At 55.0% G+C, this 18,624-nt stretch overlaps 1 protein-coding gene across 4 annotated transcripts in view; it reads left to right on the top strand.

Moving 5' to 3' along the window:
- Nucleotides 1–18,150, top strand: part of SNPH (syntaphilin) — a 42,813-nt gene extending 24,663 nt beyond the window's left edge. Inside the window, exons 3-6 of one of the 4 annotated variants that reach the window (XM_033185955.1) lie at nucleotides 5,770–5,866; nucleotides 6,592–6,699; nucleotides 10,341–10,490; nucleotides 13,712–18,150. In XM_033185955.1, coding sequence (XP_033041846.1) covers nucleotides 5,817–5,866; nucleotides 6,592–6,699; nucleotides 10,341–10,490; nucleotides 13,712–14,888 — 1,485 coding nt within the window. In that variant the 5' untranslated portion in view covers nucleotides 5,770–5,816 and the 3' untranslated portion in view covers nucleotides 14,889–18,150. Of the gene's footprint in view, nucleotides 1–465; nucleotides 5,867–6,492; nucleotides 6,700–10,340; nucleotides 10,491–13,711 lie in introns of those variants that run through there. The other 3 variants (XM_033185954.1, XM_033185952.1, XM_033185953.1) reach the window with 3 other exon arrangements.
- Nucleotides 18,151–18,624: the final 474 nt, after the last annotated feature.

The raw sequence follows: 18,624 nt of genomic DNA, 5'->3' as shown, positions 1-18,624 counted from the left end.
GTTATTGTCCATCTTTTTCGTGCTAGCCATCCGAGTGAATGTGAAGCAATATTTCGTTGTGGAAAATAAGTATTCCATAGATTTTTAACCTGAAAAATCCTTTTTAAAAAGTAGTCTTTGGCTGGACGCGGTGGCTCAAGCCTGTAATCCCAGCACTTTGGGAGGCCGAGACGGGCGGATCATGAGGTCAGGAGATCGAGACCATCCTGGCTAACATGGTGAAACCCCGTCTCTACTAAAAAAAATACAAAAAACTAGCCGGGTGAGGTGGCAGGCGCCTGTAGTCCCAGCCACTCGGGAGGCTGAGGCAGGAGAATGGTGTAAACCCAGGAGGCGGAGCTTGCAGTGAGCTGAGATCCAGCCACTGCACTCCAGCCTGGGCAACAGAGCGAGACTCCGTCTCAAAAAAAAAAAAAAAAAAAGTAGTCTTACTTCACACCTTCCATATGTAAAATATATACGAGAGGAGCCTCTTCAGGTGAAATGGGGAAGGAGGCCCGAGCCACGCCTCTCAGTAGGTGCAGAGACAAGTCCTCTGGGGTGGTTTGAAGACCTAGGCTCAATGCCCTTCAGCTCTGGAATCTGAGTCTAAGGAGAATCTGAGGACTGGAGACACGTCCTGTGTAGCAGCTGCCTCAGCCCTCAACCTATCCTGGTTGCCTGGGGAACCTCCTCACAGCATTTGGCCAAGTTGTACATCTGCCTTGCCGCTGTGTTGGGGTTGCCACAGTGAGAAGAAGTCGGATGGCACATCATCTGTGGTCCCAGATTTGAGGGTGGCTTGTGCGGGAAACAGGAAGCAAGGTGGAGAAATGCCAGCAAGTCCTGGAAGGAAGATCCTCGGTTTTGTTGACAAAGGAGGAGCAGAGGCACATAGTGGCTGCTGAGGCCATAGCCAGTGCAGGGTTTACTGAACTCCCCAGCTGTGAATAACCCTGATAGTGCTAATCTTCTAAGATCTAGAGTGCATCTTCTGGAACACTCCCAGGCCTGTCTTCTATTCCCACCTCTCTGCATTAGCATTCTAGGAGCACCAGGCGCTCTGCTGTTCGATGGGTGGAATGTTCGGTGTTCTAGTGTTGCCTTGGCAAAGAGAGGATCCCTCCCAAGTTCTGCTCTGTTGATTGCAATGCTCTGCTTTCCACAGCTGTCAGTGGTTTGAGTCATCAGACACAGATTGTTCTGTTCCCTTGGATTTTAGGATAGCTTTCTTCTTGTATCAATGGCTAATTCTTTGAAAGAAGATAAATTATAGTACATACAGGGACTTTTACTTAGCTGGAATATTAGATTAACCCAAGCACCTGGTTTTTCCCCCATGACTTGTTGATTGAGTAAAATGCTGTCATGTCTCTTTGAAGAATGGAGCTTCCTAATTTTACATATGTGGAAACTGAGACCCAAAAGTCCTAGTAATGAAGGAAAAGGAAGCATCAATGAGAAGCCCATAATTTCATTAACAGCCCTGGAATTAGAGAATGTTAGATCCAGAGCACCTTAGAGACCATCTAATCTGACTCTTTGGTCTATCCAATGTGCTTGTTTAAAACATTGTGTTACCAACAATTGTGTGTTGATTGGGTTTGTTTTTATGAAATTTCCCAGGGGATGGTGTTCCCTGAGTTTTGGTCCAAGACATAGCATCCTAAGTGGCCAAGACAGTAAGTGATAGGAGAAGTCATTTGTGGAAAGGCTGTGGGTGGGGCCTAAAGAAAGAGTGCAATGTATGCTTGAGGACAGGCAGGGAAGGTGCTGCAGACAGGACAAACAGCCCATGTAGAGATGCAGATTTGGGAGTGACTAGCTGAAGTCTCCTGGATGTATCAGAGAGCCAGTTGGAAAGGGTGTCAATGGGAGGGCCTTAAACACCCACATCAAGAGCTTTGCTCTGATTTTTACCTAATCTGGGACTTCCAAGGAATTTTGAACAGGATCCAGGCCCTTTTCTCCATTGTTCCTGCCATGACCCTGGCCCAGGCCCTCCTAATTTCTCCCCTGGTTGGTAACCTCCTAACTGGTATCCCTCCCTCTCCACACAGGCTGCCTACCCAGGAACTTTCTAAAATGCAAATATGATTGTGCCCCTTTCCTATAAAGCACTTGCATGGCTTCCTGTTGCCCACGGGACAAGATCCTGGCTTAGGTGGCTCTGTGTGGCCTGCCCCCCTCCTTCTGCAGCCTCACTCCCACTGTACTTCTGCCCTCACTGGGCTTCCTAGTTTCCAAGCAGCCAGCTGTCACTCACTGCCTGTGTCCAGGCTTCTCCTTCCCTCCCATTTGCTGCTGCTGCCTTGAACTCCTATTCATCCCTCAAGACCCAGTGCAAATTCCTTGTGTGGAGAAGCATTCCTGGATCCTCCTGAATACACTATTATGCCTTGAATGTGTTTCTGTTTTGAAGCTCACTTCATGTTACTTCCAAAATCCTGGCTGCTCCCATGTTTTAGTGTTTATTGTGTGATAGGTACTGACCCAAGCCCCGTACTCACATTAGTTTATGTTATTCTCACAGTAACCATGTGAGGTGTGTTCATTACAGCCCCAGTTACAGATATGGGCACTGAGGCTCAGAGAAGTGGTGTGACTTGCCCAAGGCATGCAGCTGAAGGGCGACAGAGCTGGCATTTAGCCCAGATCAGTTCATATCGATTTCTGCAGTCATTAGTTTCCTGCTCCCTGGACCCCCATTGTTGGGGGACTTAGGAAGTGTTGAGCATTTGAGGGAGCAGTCAAAGGAGTGGATGCAGCAGGGTTGCTATGGTGTGGACAAGATGGGGAAGTGGAGGGAAGTTCAGTGAGGGCAGGGGCTGGGTTTACTCTGGGGCTACAGTGATGAGAGACTATCAGCCCAGCTTCCCGCAGTTAGAGGGTTTTCTTTCTACCTTCCTTTCAAGTGGCAGCCTCTGGCCACCTGGGGAGAGGCCTGTGGGACTCCAGGCTAAGCAGGTGGCATGGTGACAAACACCATGGCAACCTGCCTCCTTTCTGGGGCCTAGAAGGGAGGGAGGACCTGAGAGAGCACAGGGTACACACTGAGTTTTCTGAGTGAGATCCTGAGAGGCGGCTCCCTTTGGGCCTGGGTGGCTTCTGCCCTCCCATGAGGGACCCTGCCTGCAAGGTCCCATCCCAGTAGGGGAAATGCCTCTTCCACATTTTTCCCTGATGAATAGCTGGCTCTGGGTTCCCAGGAGACTGTTTGCTGTACCCAGGTACAAATGCCATCGCCTTCCCTCCCCCACGCCTGGGAGGAAGGAAGAGGGAACTCAAGAGGAGGCAGGTGTGGGGTTGCCAAGCAAGGTAGTGGCAGGGACAGCTGGGACAAGGCCCTCATTGTAGCAAGGCCACACACAGCTCTAAGACAAACCAGGCATTTTGCCTGCTTCGCAGGACTGGGCCTAGCACTCTGCCTGGACTTTCCTGGCTCCTTAGAACACTCACTCACGCTGGCTTGGAAGAGCCCATCCTCAGATATGAGTCCTGCCTCTGCTGGAAAGTCCTCCTGAAGGCTCAGCCTCCTTTTTGTATCCTCTCAAAAGCCAGAAGGGCAGGAGCGATGGTGGGAGAGTTGTTAGTGAAGCCAGGCTGACCAGAAGCCAGAGCATGTCACACCTGCAGCTGTGTAACCTTGGGCCCAAATGCAATAACAAAGCCGGCCTTGAAGGATCGCTGCTTAAAGTAATGGGCCAAGGCAGACTAGCGCACTCAGCATGGCCACCTTACCACAGAAGGATTCAGGCAATGGCAGGTGATCCTTGGAGCCCTTACCCATGTGTCCCTCTGCACCCTAAGCTGTCAAGATCCTCCTGTGCCCAGGAGGCAGTGAGCCATTTATGGCCATCCTCATAAGCGTGGAGGAGCACTGATGTCCTCTCACCCCCAAATCACCCCTCCTCCATGGTTCCTGCTCTAGGGGCCAGCCCTACAGTTCCAGGAGGCCCTGCCTGGGTGACTGGGGCGTGATGAGTGGGAAGCATTGCCAAGCTGGGGCAAGCGGCTCAGGTGACAAGCATGGTGTCGGCAGGTCCTGCAGCCCAGCACCCGACACCTCCAGGCAGACAATGCTGGCTGTGTCCAGACCCTCCAGGGGAACAGGCCGTGTTCTATGTCCCCGCCAGGAAACAGGCCATCTGAGCAGTGCCTTTGTCCACGCAGGAGGCAGCCCCGCCACTGGCTGGGATGACCAGGCTCCGGGGAGGCCCTGACGTGGGAAGGGGGTGGTCCCCGGGCCAGAGACTCTGGGGTTTGAGATCCAGCCCCTCGGCATCTGATGTTGACCGGGTTTCGATATTGGCTCTGCCACACACCTGGGATGTGACTTGGTCAAGTCCCTTCCCTCTCGGTGGCTGGATTCCTCATCTGTAAAAGGGGACTAATCACAGCACTTCCTCATAGGGTTGTTGAGAGGAGTCAATGGCGTAATGTACGTAGTGTGGTTGGCACGAGGTCGGGTGTGGAGTGGGGCTCGGTGAATGCTTCCCTCCAGCATGGGGAGAGGTCCGGGCATGACATCCTCAGCCAAGTCTCCTGGAACCCAGGCTGCTGTCCCTAGTCCCTGATGTGAGCATGGAAGGAGGGGACTGAGGTCTCTGGAGCTGGCATAGGACCAGCACATTGGCTGCAAAGAGCCCAGGTTCCCCACTCTGCCCCAGACTCCAGGAACTCTGGGCTAATGCCCAGTATAGCCCTCCTCCTCACAACAGCCAAAATCCAGCCTAGCTTGGGGCCTCCCCTCTCCTGAAACCCCAGAAAGGCTGCCCTTGGAGCCCAAGCCTCTACCCAGGAAAGAAGCCTAAGGACTTGGGGGCAGGAACCAGGGGCTTGAGTCTACCTGCCCACTTAGCAAGAGGCCCAGTGATGGGTCTCTCTAGGCATGAACGCTTCCTCCTGGGTCCACCCACTGGGACACCCCCAGAGGAGGGCCTCTGCTCCCATCCACCCCAGTGCTCTTCTGCTTTAAGTCTGTGCCCCTACATTCCTGGTAAATGCCAAAACCAGCATGCGCATTGCAAGGGTGGGTGCAGACATGCCTGTGTGCTGTGTGGGTGCGGGAGGGCCTGGCTGCATGTCCTGCGTCATGAGCTGGCTGCCTGAGCACGTTCATGGAGACACGTGTGGGACGTCTTGGAATGGCAGGGACATGGTACCTTCTCGTGTTGGTGTGTATCCATATGTCTTTCTACACATGTGCTGGTATGTTGGTCTGTCTTGTCTCCCCTGTAGACGGGAAGCCCCGAACCACGCGCCAACTGGGAAGGTGATGGTCGGCGAGACCAGCCCATCCTAATTCAGGGTTCCTGGTCCTGCTCCAGGAGTCCTACGGCCTGCAGCCCCTACCAGACAGGGAGGACTGAACAGCAGGGGGGTGTGTGGGTCTGAGTATCAGGGTCCAGGGGAAGAAGCAGGCCTGGCTTGTAGAGTAGAAGACTCAGTGCCAGCAGTCAGGAGGCCCTGCTCCTGAAGCCTCTAAGAGCTTGGGCACAGCCTTCACTCTGTCTGGGGCACATTCACTCATCTGGAGAACACAGGGTTGGACTGATGATTTTTAGCCACTCCTGACAGTTGTGGTTTTAAGTTGGGTGGTGGGAACCTGTGCACCAGCCCCATTCAATTCACTGGTGGAGGCAGCCGTGGCCTGCCAGGCCCTCGCTCCTGGGGTGTCCTGCCGAAGGGTGAGAAGAGAAGCCATGCCGGGCAGCGGCCCCAGCGAGAGGATGACGTGGCCTGGCCCGGCCCTTTCTGCGGGCCCCCCAACCCGCCCTCTCTCCTCAGCCCCTGGGATACCACCCATCCCACCACTTACTCGGACCCGCAGCCTCATGGCCATGTCCCTGCCGGGAAGTAGACGGACCTCTGCTGGATCCCGCAGGTGAGTCTCCCCCGTGCTCAGAGCTTAGGCTTCGGAGGGTGGGAGGCGGGCGCGGGCCTCTCTCCACTTGCCACCAACTTGCAGTGTGTCTTTGAGCAAATCATTTCCCATTCCTATCTTTAAAATGGGCTTGCTAACACCTGCCTCCTCCTGGAACTATTCAATGGCTCAGATGACACAGAGTGGATGTGAGAGTTCTCGGAAGGCGTAAACCACTGGATTCCTACCAACAGTAGCCTCATCAATACTGTTTGATTTTTCACAATGACTGGAGGGGAGTCGTGCAGTCATCTACTCAGACTCACTTGGTGTCCCTTGATTTTTACCTCCGGGGGTCCCTCCTCCTGTCCCCACCCCTGTATGCCCCATTCTTCTCCACCTCTGTCTCAGTCTATGCAGGGATCTCCTCCCCTGGGTTTGGGGAACCCCAGAAGTTGAGGACCTTGATAAGCACCTATGAGGCCCCACCCTTGCCCCGCAGCCCTGCCGGCCTCCATTCTTGTCCCTGGGGAGCCAGGAGGACCAGCCTTCTTCTGGTTTTCCATCTTGATTTGCACTGTCTGTTCTGTCACCCTTGTCTGTGCGTCTCTCTCTCCCTGCTTCTCTCCCCTGTGGTGACCCCAAAGCGGGGGCACTTTGGGCCGCAGCGGCCTGGCAGTGTTCGCCCAGTGTCCGCAGCTGCCCGCCAGCCAGAACGAGCACCTGCCTCTTCTTCCTGCCTCCAGGCGCACCTCTCCACCTGTGAGTGTGCGGGATGCCTACGGCACCTCTTCGCTCAGCAGCAGCAGCAATTCCGGCTCCTACAAGGGCAGTGACAGCAGTCCCACGCCAAGGTAATTGGCCCCTCCTCTCTGGTCCTGGCCCTGCTGGCTGGGAACAGGTTGTCCTGGGGTGGGGGAAGTAGGGGAGCAGGATCGTGTTCTAACCACCCCCGATGCCAGCATAGTCACTGGCTGTGTGACCTTGAGCAGGTCACTTCTCCTTTATGAGCCTCAGTTCCTGTCTGTAAGATGGATATGACAATATGCAGCTGTACATTAAAAAAAAAAAAAAATAGAGTGGCTTAAACAAACTAGGGGTGATGCTCGCAGAACAAGGAGCCAGGGGTTGGCAGCTCCCTGAAGCGTCGGGGACCCCATGCGTTCTCTCCATGCTCCACCATCCTTAGTGTACAGCTTTTGTCTTTGTCATCACAGGTGGCTTCTGTACCTCCAGGTATCAGGCCTGCCCTCCGGGAAGGAACAGGTGGAAAGAACCAAAGCCCTCCTCAGAGGTTGTTTTTCTGAGAGGGACACCTTGCCCCCAAATCCTGCCAGTTCTTGCTGGCTGGAACTGGGTCATGTGAATAACTCTAGCTGCAGGGCCAGTTAGTATCTTCCCCAGAACAGCACCACCCCAGACAAAATGGGGGTTCTGCTAGGAAGAAAGCAAGATGAGTGCTGGGAAGCAGCCTACAGTGTCTACCCTCATGCACTTCTCAGGGGAACACTTTGAGAGTGGCAGAGGTGGAATTGGCTTGGAAGACGAAATGTTATGAATGCAGCAGATGCCAAGTTGTAGTCTTGGGTGAGGTGAACTTGGACTCACAAAGCAGGATCATGTTGGAGAAGCAGGTGTAGGGGAGCTGTGGGTCCTTGAAGACCAGGAAGCAAGAGCTATCATGGTAGGCCTTGTCCTGCTTCCCCAGCATTGAAATACAAGTGAGAGGTTGGGGCATGTGGGGACGAGCACAGGCTCTGGATTTGGTCTCTTCCTGTCTTTAGCCTCCATTTCCTTTCTTTAAAGTGGAGCTAATAACTTGGAAGCTTCAGTGACTTCATATCTACACACCGCCTGTGCATCCTAGTTGGCCGATAGTTGATACTTCCTGTTGTTTGAGCTTTGATCTGACTTAAGGCCAGGAGATGCCCGGCCTGCGGCTCCCATGGCTGGAGCACCTCCTGGGAGGGCTCAGTGGAGAGGATGTCATTTGTGTGACGCGATGTCCCGAGCCACTGAAACAGCAGCTCTTAGATTTCCATTGTGACACATGTGATGGGTAACACCCATGTGCAGGACCCGTGCCCCAGCATCCTGGCTGTAACACCACCCCAGAGACTGGGAGACATAGGAGTAAAGTGTTAACTTACATTTTGAAATGTTAATTTACATTTTGAATACCATATAATTGGCAACTTAATACTTTTCTATTAGTAACAGATTTTGTAACACATCTCATAACTGCAGCCCATGGAGATAATCCCAACCCCAGGGCTGAGAATTGCTCCCAGTCTTCTTCCCCACAGTGAAGGTTGCTGCCCCTGGGTGAGCAGTGGGGCCACAGTTAGGTCCCCTCTGCAAATAGCCAGGCTTTCCAAGGCAGGAATAGCTGAGAAACATGAATCGTAGCATTTTTTTTTTTTCTAATTTTAGTTTATATATATATATATATACACACACACATATATATTTTACAAAGATAGAGCTAGTGACTAAAAATGTATATGTGTTAAATTTTATATTGGGGAAAAATACTCATGAAAGCAAAATGAAAAATGTAAAATAGGCCGGGCGCGGTGGCTCAAGCCTGTAATCCCAGCACTTTGGGAGGCCGAGACGGGCGGATCACGAGGTCAGGAGATCGAGACCATCCTGGCTAATACGGTGAAACCCTGTCTCTACTTAAAAATACAAAAAACTAGCCGGGCGACGAGGCGGGCGCCTGTAGTCCCAGCTACTGGGGAGGCTGAGGCAGGAGAATGGCGTAAACCCGGGAGGCGGAGCTTGCAGTGAGCTGAGATCCGGCCACTGCACTCCAGCCTGGGTGGCAGAGCAAGACTCCGTCTCAAAAAAAAAAAAAAAAAAAAAAATGTAAAATAGTTACTTCCTCTCTAATCCTCAATCCTTACTGGTTTAGCAAATCTTGGTTCCCCCACTCCTACCACCCCTTGCCAAGGGGTGACTCCTCCACCCCTTGCCAAGCAGAGAGGAGACCTGTGTGACTTGGCTTGAGTTAACCTAGGGGCCATGAGGTGGGTACATAGAAGAAAACCATTTCTCATTCAACTTCTATAACCACTTTCTCTTTGACAGTTTACGACTTACAAGTACTTTTTCCTCGGTAAACACTATACAGCATCCATGGAACTTTTAAAACTGCCTCCAGCTTGGCTGCTTCAGCAAATGGGCCTCACCAGGGCCTGCCTTTTCCAGGCTCATAAAGGGGCATTGCCCCTCCCTAGACCTGCCAGTCACTCTCCCCTCAAGGAGCAGAGTTGGATGGATGGCAACAAGGCCTGAGTCTCTAGTCGCATGAGAACATGTCCAGGTTTTAAGCCAAGATTCAAGGTTTCTTTATGAGCAGAACAACCAGCAGCCAGGATGCTGAGAGTAGAGCTGGCTGGGCCATAGTCTGTTGTGGAGTTGGGGAGTTCTTCTTCCCTCTGAAAGCCTGGCCCTCCCTCCCCTACTGGCACCTGACTGCCCTCTGGGTGGCAATTCCTTCTCCTTTGCCCTGGTAGGGCACCATGTCAGTGCCGCCCTGTGCTGGAAGCAGTGCACGTCCAGCCTGCTGCCACCCCAGAGTACCGCAGTGGACAGGTTCCTGCCCAGAGCCGGCAGGTATTCATGTATGTGCTCCCATGTGTCCCGGGAGGTGAAAGTGTGAACATGTGCCTGGGCTGGTGCCCTAGTACCTGTGAGTAGCTGCGAGGCACAAGTGTGTCTCCATGTATGTGGGCATGTAGGTACAAATGGACTGGGAATTGACATCCCAGGAAGTGTGCATGCACATAGTGCACACCCACATGTACACAGCGGGGTTGAGGAGTGAGAGTGCCAGGGCGTGTGTGGAGAGAGCTGTGCCTGCGCCTGTCTGCCCTCCCTGTCCCCAGGCTGTGAGGGGTCTTAGTTCTAGAGAGGAGAGCTTCTGCCTCCACCTGGGAGATGTTTCCTCCTCTGTGGAGGTGAGTCCTTGTCTGCCATGCAGACCCAGAATCTGCCACTTACACCTGAGTTTCCAGCCTTCAAGCTCATTCTCTGGGTTGGAAGACGAGGTACCTGGGTTCTGGGATGCACCACTGGGATTGCCTGAGGGGCTCGGGGCAAGAGCTAACCTCTCTGAGGCCAGCAGCCCCTCTAAAAGATGAAGACAGTCCCTACTTCCAGGGTTGCTGTAAGGATTGATGGCATTGGTCAAACACTTGGCCTGATTCCAGGCTTACGCATGTGCTCTGGGTTATATCTCCCCACCCAGCCATAACTAGAGGAGCCCTGAAGCCTGCATCCTGACACTGTGGTTTTCACTTAGAGGAACTCTACTAAAACCCACCTGCCAGAAGGCTGAGGGTTCTCCTGCCTTGTGTGGGAGGCCTGGCTTGGAGCCATCTGGTGGCCAGGGATGGTGAGGCTGGCGTCCCCTTGCTCCCCGGAGGTAAACCACCTGTGCCTTGCCTGACCCCTTCCTCCCTCCGTGATGATGGGCTTCCCCTTGCAGGCGCTCCATGAAATACACGCTGTGCAGTGACAACCATGGCATCAAGCCCCCGACCCCGGAGCAGTACCTGACCCCCCTGCAGCAGAAGGAGGTGTGCATCCGGCACCTGAAAGCCCGGCTGAAGGACACGCAGGACCGGCTCCAGGACCGGTGAGCGGGTGGCCATGAGCAGCCCTGGGGGCACCCCACCAGCTCCACACTCAGAGAAACCAGGGCCCTGGGGTGCCTCTTGGAAGGAGGAGTGGCTGGGGGTCTCCCAGCATTCATCTGCTGTCTCCTTCCCAGCAAAGCCTCTTTTGAGCCCACTTGCAGACCCTCATCCCCAGCAGCTACTCACCTTGACTGCTCCACGAGGCTGCTGGGGGCCAGCTGGGAGCGGTTTCCCATGAGGGCCTATCCTGTGGGGCCTCCCGCCTGTGCTGTCCTCTCCCAGCTACAGCCTGGCGGCCCCTCTGGCTACTTCTTTTCCTCTGGCTCCCGTCTTCCAGGAGTTGGAGCACAGGGCTTCTTTCTGACTTGTCTCTTTTGTGGGGGAGAAACAACTCTTTATCCTTCCTTGCTTCTCCTGAGTGAGTCACCAGAGGGCTTGTGGCCCACCTCGACTTCAGGTCCCAGAAACCTTTCTCCTCATCTACTTCCTGCTGTGGAGGATGATCCTGAGAAGCCTTTTGCTGAGCTCTTCCCCAGCCCAGGTGTCTCCCAGGAGTCCCCGCAGGCCTGTCTGAGCTGGTTCTCAAGTGCTTCATCTCTACCCTCCCAGCTTCTACCCTCCAGCCCAGTGGCTTCATCTTTGTGATCTACACTTCAGGGTGGTGATCTCCCATTGTCTTAACTATCTTTCTCTGGACTGTGTCTATGCAAACGTGCAGCCTATTGTGAGCTGGACAAGGTGCTGTGTGGGGCTGGAGCTCAAAGCGGGCATGATGATCGCTCCTTTTTTCCTTTTTTTTTTTTATATACAGCAGCTTTATTGCAATGTAACTTGCATACCATACAATTCACCTATCAAAAGTGTACAGTTGGATGATTGTTAGTATAGTCACAGATTTTTGCAACCATTACCACTATCTAATTTCATAAATATTTCTATCACCTCAAAATAAACCCCATTCCCATTAAGCAATCACCCCCAATTTCTCTCCAACTGCCCTAGTTCCTGGCAACCACTAATTTTTCTGTCTCTATGGATTTGTCTATTCTGGACATTTCATGTAAATGGGATCACGCTGTATGCATGACCACATCGTTCTTGACCACAGCTCTGCCAAGCAGCCAACCCGGTTTGGGTTTGTTGTGGTTTTAAACTGCAGGCGGTTACGGGTAGCATTCAGCGAGCTTCATTGTCTGCAGAGCAAGGATTTCTATTTTTATTTTCCCTCCTCTTCCCAGCGATGCCCAGGACCTGCGTGGCCTTTTGCACTAATGCCTCAGGGAGCAGATGGCCCATCTCCCAGCTTCATCTCTAGGGCCAGCCCCACGGCTTAGAGCAGACCATCTGCCCTGTGTGGTTTGGGCAGGATGCCCTGGCGTGGCTTTGCCCACACCTTGACTCCCTGGTCACTGGGGCCTGTTACTCCCACAGGAACCTATGGCAGGTCTCTGCATGAAGTATTGTCAGTCTCCCCACACTCTCTCCATGTCGAGTTTCATGCCTGTGCTTCCCCCAGTGGCCCACCTTCTGTTCCTCAAAGACACCATGTGCTCTTGCACCTCTGTGCTCTCGCATCTGTGTCCCCACCATTGGAGATGCCCTGCCCCCATCTCGCTCCCTGGGCAAATGTATCCTTCAAGACGCACTTCAAATGTGATGCCCACTGAGGCATGGACAGGGCTCGAAGCCATGGCTCCCCGGGGTTTGGCTGGGCCCCAAGGAGAGAGAGGCAGAGACTTGCTGAGCGGATCATGCCCAGTTCCTTCTTTCAAACTCACTCTTTCTCCCAGGGTGAGGTGTGAGTGAGGAGCAGGGTAAGAGGCCAAGAGGGTTACCCAGAGTGGGCCCCCCACCTGGAGGCAGGAAGGGTGAAGGCCAGGTATCTCCCGCTCCTCAGTACCTGTTGCCTTGTCTGTTATTGGTACTCTAAGCAGCTCCAGCTGTGTCCTGATGGGTGGGTGGGGCTTTCTAGGTGATACCGTTGCTGGTCTTTGTGGCCGCTGCATCCCCTCAGCCCCCAGTCCCTCCAGCATATGGATTCCTGGGCTCATTTCCTGAAGGAAATTTCTGATCTGGTTTTGAAAAGTATATGGTGCTTGATCTGGGACGGTCACTCTGCTGGGCTGATAAACCCCAGAGTGACAGCCACGGCATTTGTAGATTTTACTGATGGGAATGTCGGGTTTAGGCTGAGGGAGCTCATGCGGGCTGCCACTAGGAAGTGAGCACGAATGCTCAGGACGGGGTTTGACGTCTCCTGGATGCTTTTCCTTCTTCCTCACTAGTGTTAATCAGTTGCCTTCTGTCTCACTCTGGTTTTACCTCTAGATCTGATGGGATATTTTTCTAACTTACCTCCCTCCCCTTGCACCCCTGGATTCGTCTGTGACTCAGGAATTTGAAAAGCCTGAGCATTTCTGGACAAGAGTCTGCTGACTGTCTTGTTCACCTGGTGCTTGCCCTTGTCTCTCAGGAGTAACTCTGTGCCTTTCTCATTGATCTTTTCAGCCTTTCCTCTTTAAGATACAAAGATACAGGGAGATACAAAGATACAAAGAAGAAGCTTCTAGCATGGATAGATGAGAGTCACCCTGTTCTCATCATTCTCCCCGTTCCACCCACCCCTTCTCATCGCTCTGCGTGAGGGATGATGTAAAATCATCAGCCTCCCCCAACATTGAAGGCTCATTTCTCTCCCCAGGGGTCTCTGGCCAAATATTCCTCCACTGAAACTTTCTGCAACCTGCTTTAGTAGGAGGCTACACTTTCTATAGAACACAGATTTTCTGCCTAGTTTTTGTGGTTTTACATTAAGATTTTATTAGGTTTTTATAGGAGTAGCTATAAAACCTATAAGGATCTTTGTTGTCTAGTCTCTTCTCTAGATGATGGATTTGAATGTTGAGAGTGGTCTGCATTCTGGGGAGGGGATGGGGGAAGGAATACGAGTGGCGTCTCCTCTGACCTTTCTTCTCTCTCCAGGCGGAGGCTTCTCCTGTCTTCACCCCCCAGCCCCTCTCCCCAGCCACTCTCATTCCCACCTATAATAAAAAGGCGTTGAGTTTGTCCTTCTGTTTTGGGCTCTGAGCCACAGCAGCACAGGGCCCTTCATCCTTGGCAACATTTTCCTCTCCCTGCCTCTCCTTGGCGGTGACAGACCAGGCAGGCAACAGACCAGGCAGGCAGGCAGTGAGCGTGTGTGTGTCTCCTCGGCTCACAGGGACACGGAGATCGATGACCTGAAGACGCAGCTCTCACGCATGCAGGAGGACTGGATTGAGGAGGAGTGCCACCGCGTGGAGGCCCAGCTGGCCCTGAAGGAAGCCCGAAAGGAGATCAAGCAGCTCAAGCAGGTCATTGACACTGTCAAGAACAACCTGATTGATAAGGACAAGGGGCTGCAGAAGTACTTCGTGGACATCAACATCCAGAACAAGAAGCTGGAGACGCTGCTGCATAGCATGGAGGTGGCCCAGAACGGCATGGCCAAGGAGGATGGCACCGGGGAGTCAGCCGGCGGGTCCCCTGCCCGCTCCCTCACCCGCAGCTCCACCTACACCAAGCTGAGTGACCCGGCCGTCTGTGGTGACCGCCAGCCAGGCGATCCCTCCAATGGCTCTGCTGAGGATGGGGCAGACAGTGGCTTTGCGGCAGCTGATGACACACTGAGCCGGACGGACGCACTGGAGGCCAGCAGCCTGCTGTCGTCCGGGGTAGACTGTGGCACTGAGGAGACCTCGCTGCACAACTCCTTTGGCCTGGGCCCCCGCTTCCCCACCAGCAACACCTATGAGAAGCTACTGTGTGGCATGGAGGCTGGCGTGCAGGCCAGCTGCATGCAGGAGCGTGCCATCCAGACAGACTTCGTGCAGTACCAGCCTGACCTTGACACCATCCTGGAGAAAGTGACCCAGGCCCAGGTCTGTGGGACAGACCCTGAGTCAGGGGACAGGTGCCCAGAGCTGGACGCTCACCCTCCGGGGCCCAGAGACCCCAACTCAGCAGTGGTGGTGACGGTGGGTGACGAGCTAGAGGCCCCAGAGCCCATCACCCGTGGACCCACCCCACAGCGGCCTGGTGCCATCCCCAACCCTGGCCAGTCGGTGAGCGTGGTGTGCCCCGTGGAGGAGGAGGAGGAGGCTGCCGCAGCTGAGAAGGAGCCCAAGAGCTACTGGAGCCGCCACTACATCGTGGATCTGCTGGCTGTGGTGGTGCCCGCCGTGCCCACGGTGGCCTGGCTTTGCCGCTCCCAGCGGCGCCAGGGCCAGCCTATCTACAACATCAGCTCCCTGCTGCGGGGCTGCTGCACTGTGGCCTTGCACTCCATCCGCAGGATCAGCTGCCGCTCGCTGAGCCAGCCGAGTCCCAGCCCGGCGGGCGGCAGCTCCCAGCTCTGAGGAGGCCCATTCCGGCCGCGGCGCCTGCAGCCTGACCACTGATTGTAGGGATGCCGTTCCCCCTCCCTTCTCCCATGGGCATCATCTTATTTATTTAGTTTTGGGTGTGGAACTGTTTCTTTTTTTCAGGATGTAAAACAGTCTCGTGGCAGGAGCAGGGGTTGGAGAAAGGCATCCCAAAGCCTCAATGGAGAGCAGGGAAGGGAGACCCAAGGCAGGAGGCACACCAGCTGGACAAATCGCAGGGAGGGGAGGGCGCGAGGGCCCTCTGTCCCCCTGGCCCTTCAGACAGGGCTGGCCCTGCTCAGGAAGCCTCTAGCTGTCTTTATCTGGAGAAGCCGGGCTTGACTTACCCACAGGCCCTTGCCCTGCACCGTCCTGTCCAGTGCCCTGCTCACTCCATACCTGCTCTTCCAAGCCACCTTGCCCTCAGCCCAGGTTCCTGGGCCAGCGCTCTCTCCTCAAATGGAAGCAGCCATGGCCTAAAGTGTAGATCACTGACCCAGGGCTCAGAGCAGAGGCCAGAACCACTGGGCTGGGCCAGCGTTCCAGCCTCCCCAGACTGCTCCCCACCTTGGGACTCAGGAGCTCGGTCAAGGCCACAGGCTGGAGGAGAGATGGGGCTGGGCACAAGGTGGCGGAGGGCAGTGTGGGTTCTGTGTCTGTCTGTTCATCCCAGGCCTTCCCGTCATCCCTTTCCTCTTGGCACTTCTGGGTGTGTCAATCATTATTCCTGTGAGGCAGCTAAGCCCGGCAAGCTCAGTGCTGGGGTAGGAGGGCCTGCCTGAGTCCCAGCTCCCAGCTGGAGAATCCACCAGCACAAGAAGAGGAGGCAGGGGGCAGAAGCCCAAGGGGGCTCCCTTTGTCTTCCAAGGTGAGGCCATCTCATCTGCAGGCTGGGAGGCAGGGCTGGACTCAGGAATCCACAGCTTACTGAAAAAGCCAGAGGCCATGACTGCCCCCAGGAACTTGCCCCAAGTTTCTCTGGGGCCCTCGGGTCCAACTTCTGCTTTGCACTATGTTCATTTTGGGGTTGGTTCTCAGCCATCCAAGGGTCTCCAGTGAGATGGCTGCTTGCTGTCTGAGATGAGGGTTCCTAAACCTTAAACCTATCTGCCTCTGGAGGAGGGTGGGGGATTCTGGCAGGATGAATCGCAGGATGGCGTACTGAAGCCACGATGTTCGTCCAGGCCAAAGCAGGGTGTCCTGGGATAGGTTTCCCAGGCAGGGGCGTGGCAGAGCACGCAGGCACCCTGCAGCCTCCCTGCTCCCAGCCCAAAGCCAGTCGGCCTGGGAAGTTCACTGCCCCAACTCCTTTCCCGGGACCATACTGAGTCCCCCAGCCACGCTGCTGACATTCTTATTACCTTTATTATCTTACCAAGTAAACTCACTCCTCTTCCCCCCCCGGGGTTACAACCATCTGGTTGTCCCTCCCACTCCTCAGAGGCGAGGCCCCACATCTGGGGGGTTGGAGGGACCCTGTGTCTTACTCGCCCCTCTGGCCTAAGGGCCACTCTGGTTCTTTGCCAAGGTTGCTTGCCCTCACCCCAATGCTCCAACAGCCATTGCCTGACTCATGGGCTCTGCCCTTCTGTTTGGTGCCCTCCACGCAAGGCGGGGCACCTGCCTGCACTGGGAGGGGGCAGCTGGACCAGCCCTCGGGGCAGGAGCCCCCCTCTGCCACATGCTTTGTGCCTCCAAAGCTCCCCCCGCCTTGGTCAGGGCCTCAGACCAGCCATCCTTTGTGGAATATACCCCAACCCAGCCAAACCAAACCCAAATGCCTGAGGCCTGGCTGGGGCTGCCCCCGAAGGACACTGTGGCCATGCCACGGAGGGGGCAGTGGACAAAACCAATCCAAAGCCAAAACAGGACTGGCCGCGGACCCAGCCTCCTGTGCTGCGCACTCATGGAGCTGCGTAGTCTCCTTAGACATAGTCAAAGCTTTGCCAAGAAAAGAAATGTATGAACTATATTTGACAACATAAAATCTCTCTATTTTTCACCACTGGAATTTAGTCAAGCTTCAAGCCCCTCTGCTCCTGTCTGTGTCTTGCGTCTGTGGCCTTCCTGTTGTATCTTGTGTTTTGGTGGATGTGACAGGGCTGGGGCCACAGTCTACTCTGTCCCTGCTGCTAGAGAAGCCACCTGTGGAGGAGTGGGCTGTGGTTGGGCCTGAGGCCTGTGGAGGAGGTGAGTGTAGCCAGCAGCAGCCCTCTACTCCTATTCTGGCCTGAGACCACTGGTGTGGGTCACGAGGGCCCTGGCCCACAGTGTTGAGGGTCCTCTCTTTCGGGGGCTCTCCTGGGGCCTTTGATGCGCTTTTCTTCTTGTCAGTGGAGGAAGCAGCTCCCCACTCAGCCCTGGGACAGGCCCTGGGACTATGGCAGCCGGTGGCCCTGGCCCAGCTCCGGAGTGTGTGTGTGTGTGCTCAGATCCCGCATCTATGCAAAGGTGCAGGCTGCCTGTGCGGCTCCAGGCGGTGGAGGTGCAGCAGCTGCTGCTCAGGCGCCATGCCCTGAAGAGGCAGGGTACAGACGGGGCTGGGAGGGCAAAGATGGGGTGGGGCCTCCCCCTGAGAGAGCTCACCCTCCACAGCGACCCTTTTCCTTCCTGCCTAATCCCGTTGGGCTGCGACCTTTTCCTCCTGCCCTCAGTTTCTGAAACAGAAATCTTTGGGGCCTCCCCTTTCCCCAGCGTCTGGCCAGAGCGGATGAGGTCCTGAGGGACAGTGTCCCCAGGAACCACGTTCTGGAGCCTGGCGGCCAGACATGGCTTCTCCTGAGTTCTAGGGCTCGGGCCAGAGTGGCCCTACTGCCCAGCCAGTCCAGGCTCAGGCAGGAATTGGACGCTGGGGCCCGGGCTCTGCACAGAGAGCTGGGCTTGAGTGGAGTCGATTGTAGATTTCTCCCAAGGGGATCACTTAGCTTCTCAATGACACACCCTTCCCAGTTGCCACTAGCACAGGGGTATCTTACAGCACTTTGGGGAGGGGTGGGACAAACTGCAAGGTTCTGGGGCCAAGGCCTACCCAGGGGCCTCTGGCCAGAGAACTCACAACACCCCTCTGACCTAGGGGACAATGCAAACAGGTCACAGTGCACTCCCATATTATGCCATCCCTTTGACGAAGAATTCAGGGAATGTGGGAAGTGGGGAGGCGGGGAGGGATCTTGACTCTTGTCTCCTTTGTCCTTTTGTTCAGACAGAGTTGTACCTGCAGCAGACAACTCTGAATTAAAGCATGAAAACACAGCAAGCCCCTTGGCCTGTTTTCTTTATACTGGGTGGTTTCTCTAAGGGGGGCAGTGGGAGGGTTCACAGAGTCTTCCTCCAGTCCAGGGACCAGAGCACTTGCACAGGAAAAAGCCAGGCAAGCAGCGATCGCCTCTGACATGCAGGGACACAGAGAGCTGCACGGGGCTGGGGCACCACTGCCCTCTTGGGGTCAGGCTCAGGGTCTGGAACCACCTCCCCCTGCCCCCACATGGCACACCCTGCTGGGCACCATGAGCACATCGCGATCGCGTTTCACCCTCCCCAACATCCCCTGAAGTGGCTTCTCATGCCCACTTTGCAGAAGCAGAAACAGCCACGGTCACAAGGGGGGTGCCCCAAAGCCAGTGCTCCCTCTGCCAGCCCCGCTGTCCCACAGTCCTACCCCGTCCCACAGTTCCATCCTGTCCCCAGTTCCAGTCATCCCTGCGCCAGGCTGGCAGGCGGCACGTGACAG

Source organism: Trachypithecus francoisi, unplaced genomic scaffold (genome assembly GCF_009764315.1).
Source record: "Trachypithecus francoisi isolate TF-2019V2 unplaced genomic scaffold, Tfra_2.0 Lachesis_group21, whole genome shotgun sequence".
In the NCBI taxonomy this organism is placed as follows: domain Eukaryota; kingdom Metazoa; phylum Chordata; class Mammalia; order Primates; family Cercopithecidae; genus Trachypithecus; species Trachypithecus francoisi.
The sequence above is the reverse complement of the archived record's forward strand: the minus strand, read 5'-3'. Positions and strand labels throughout refer to the sequence as shown.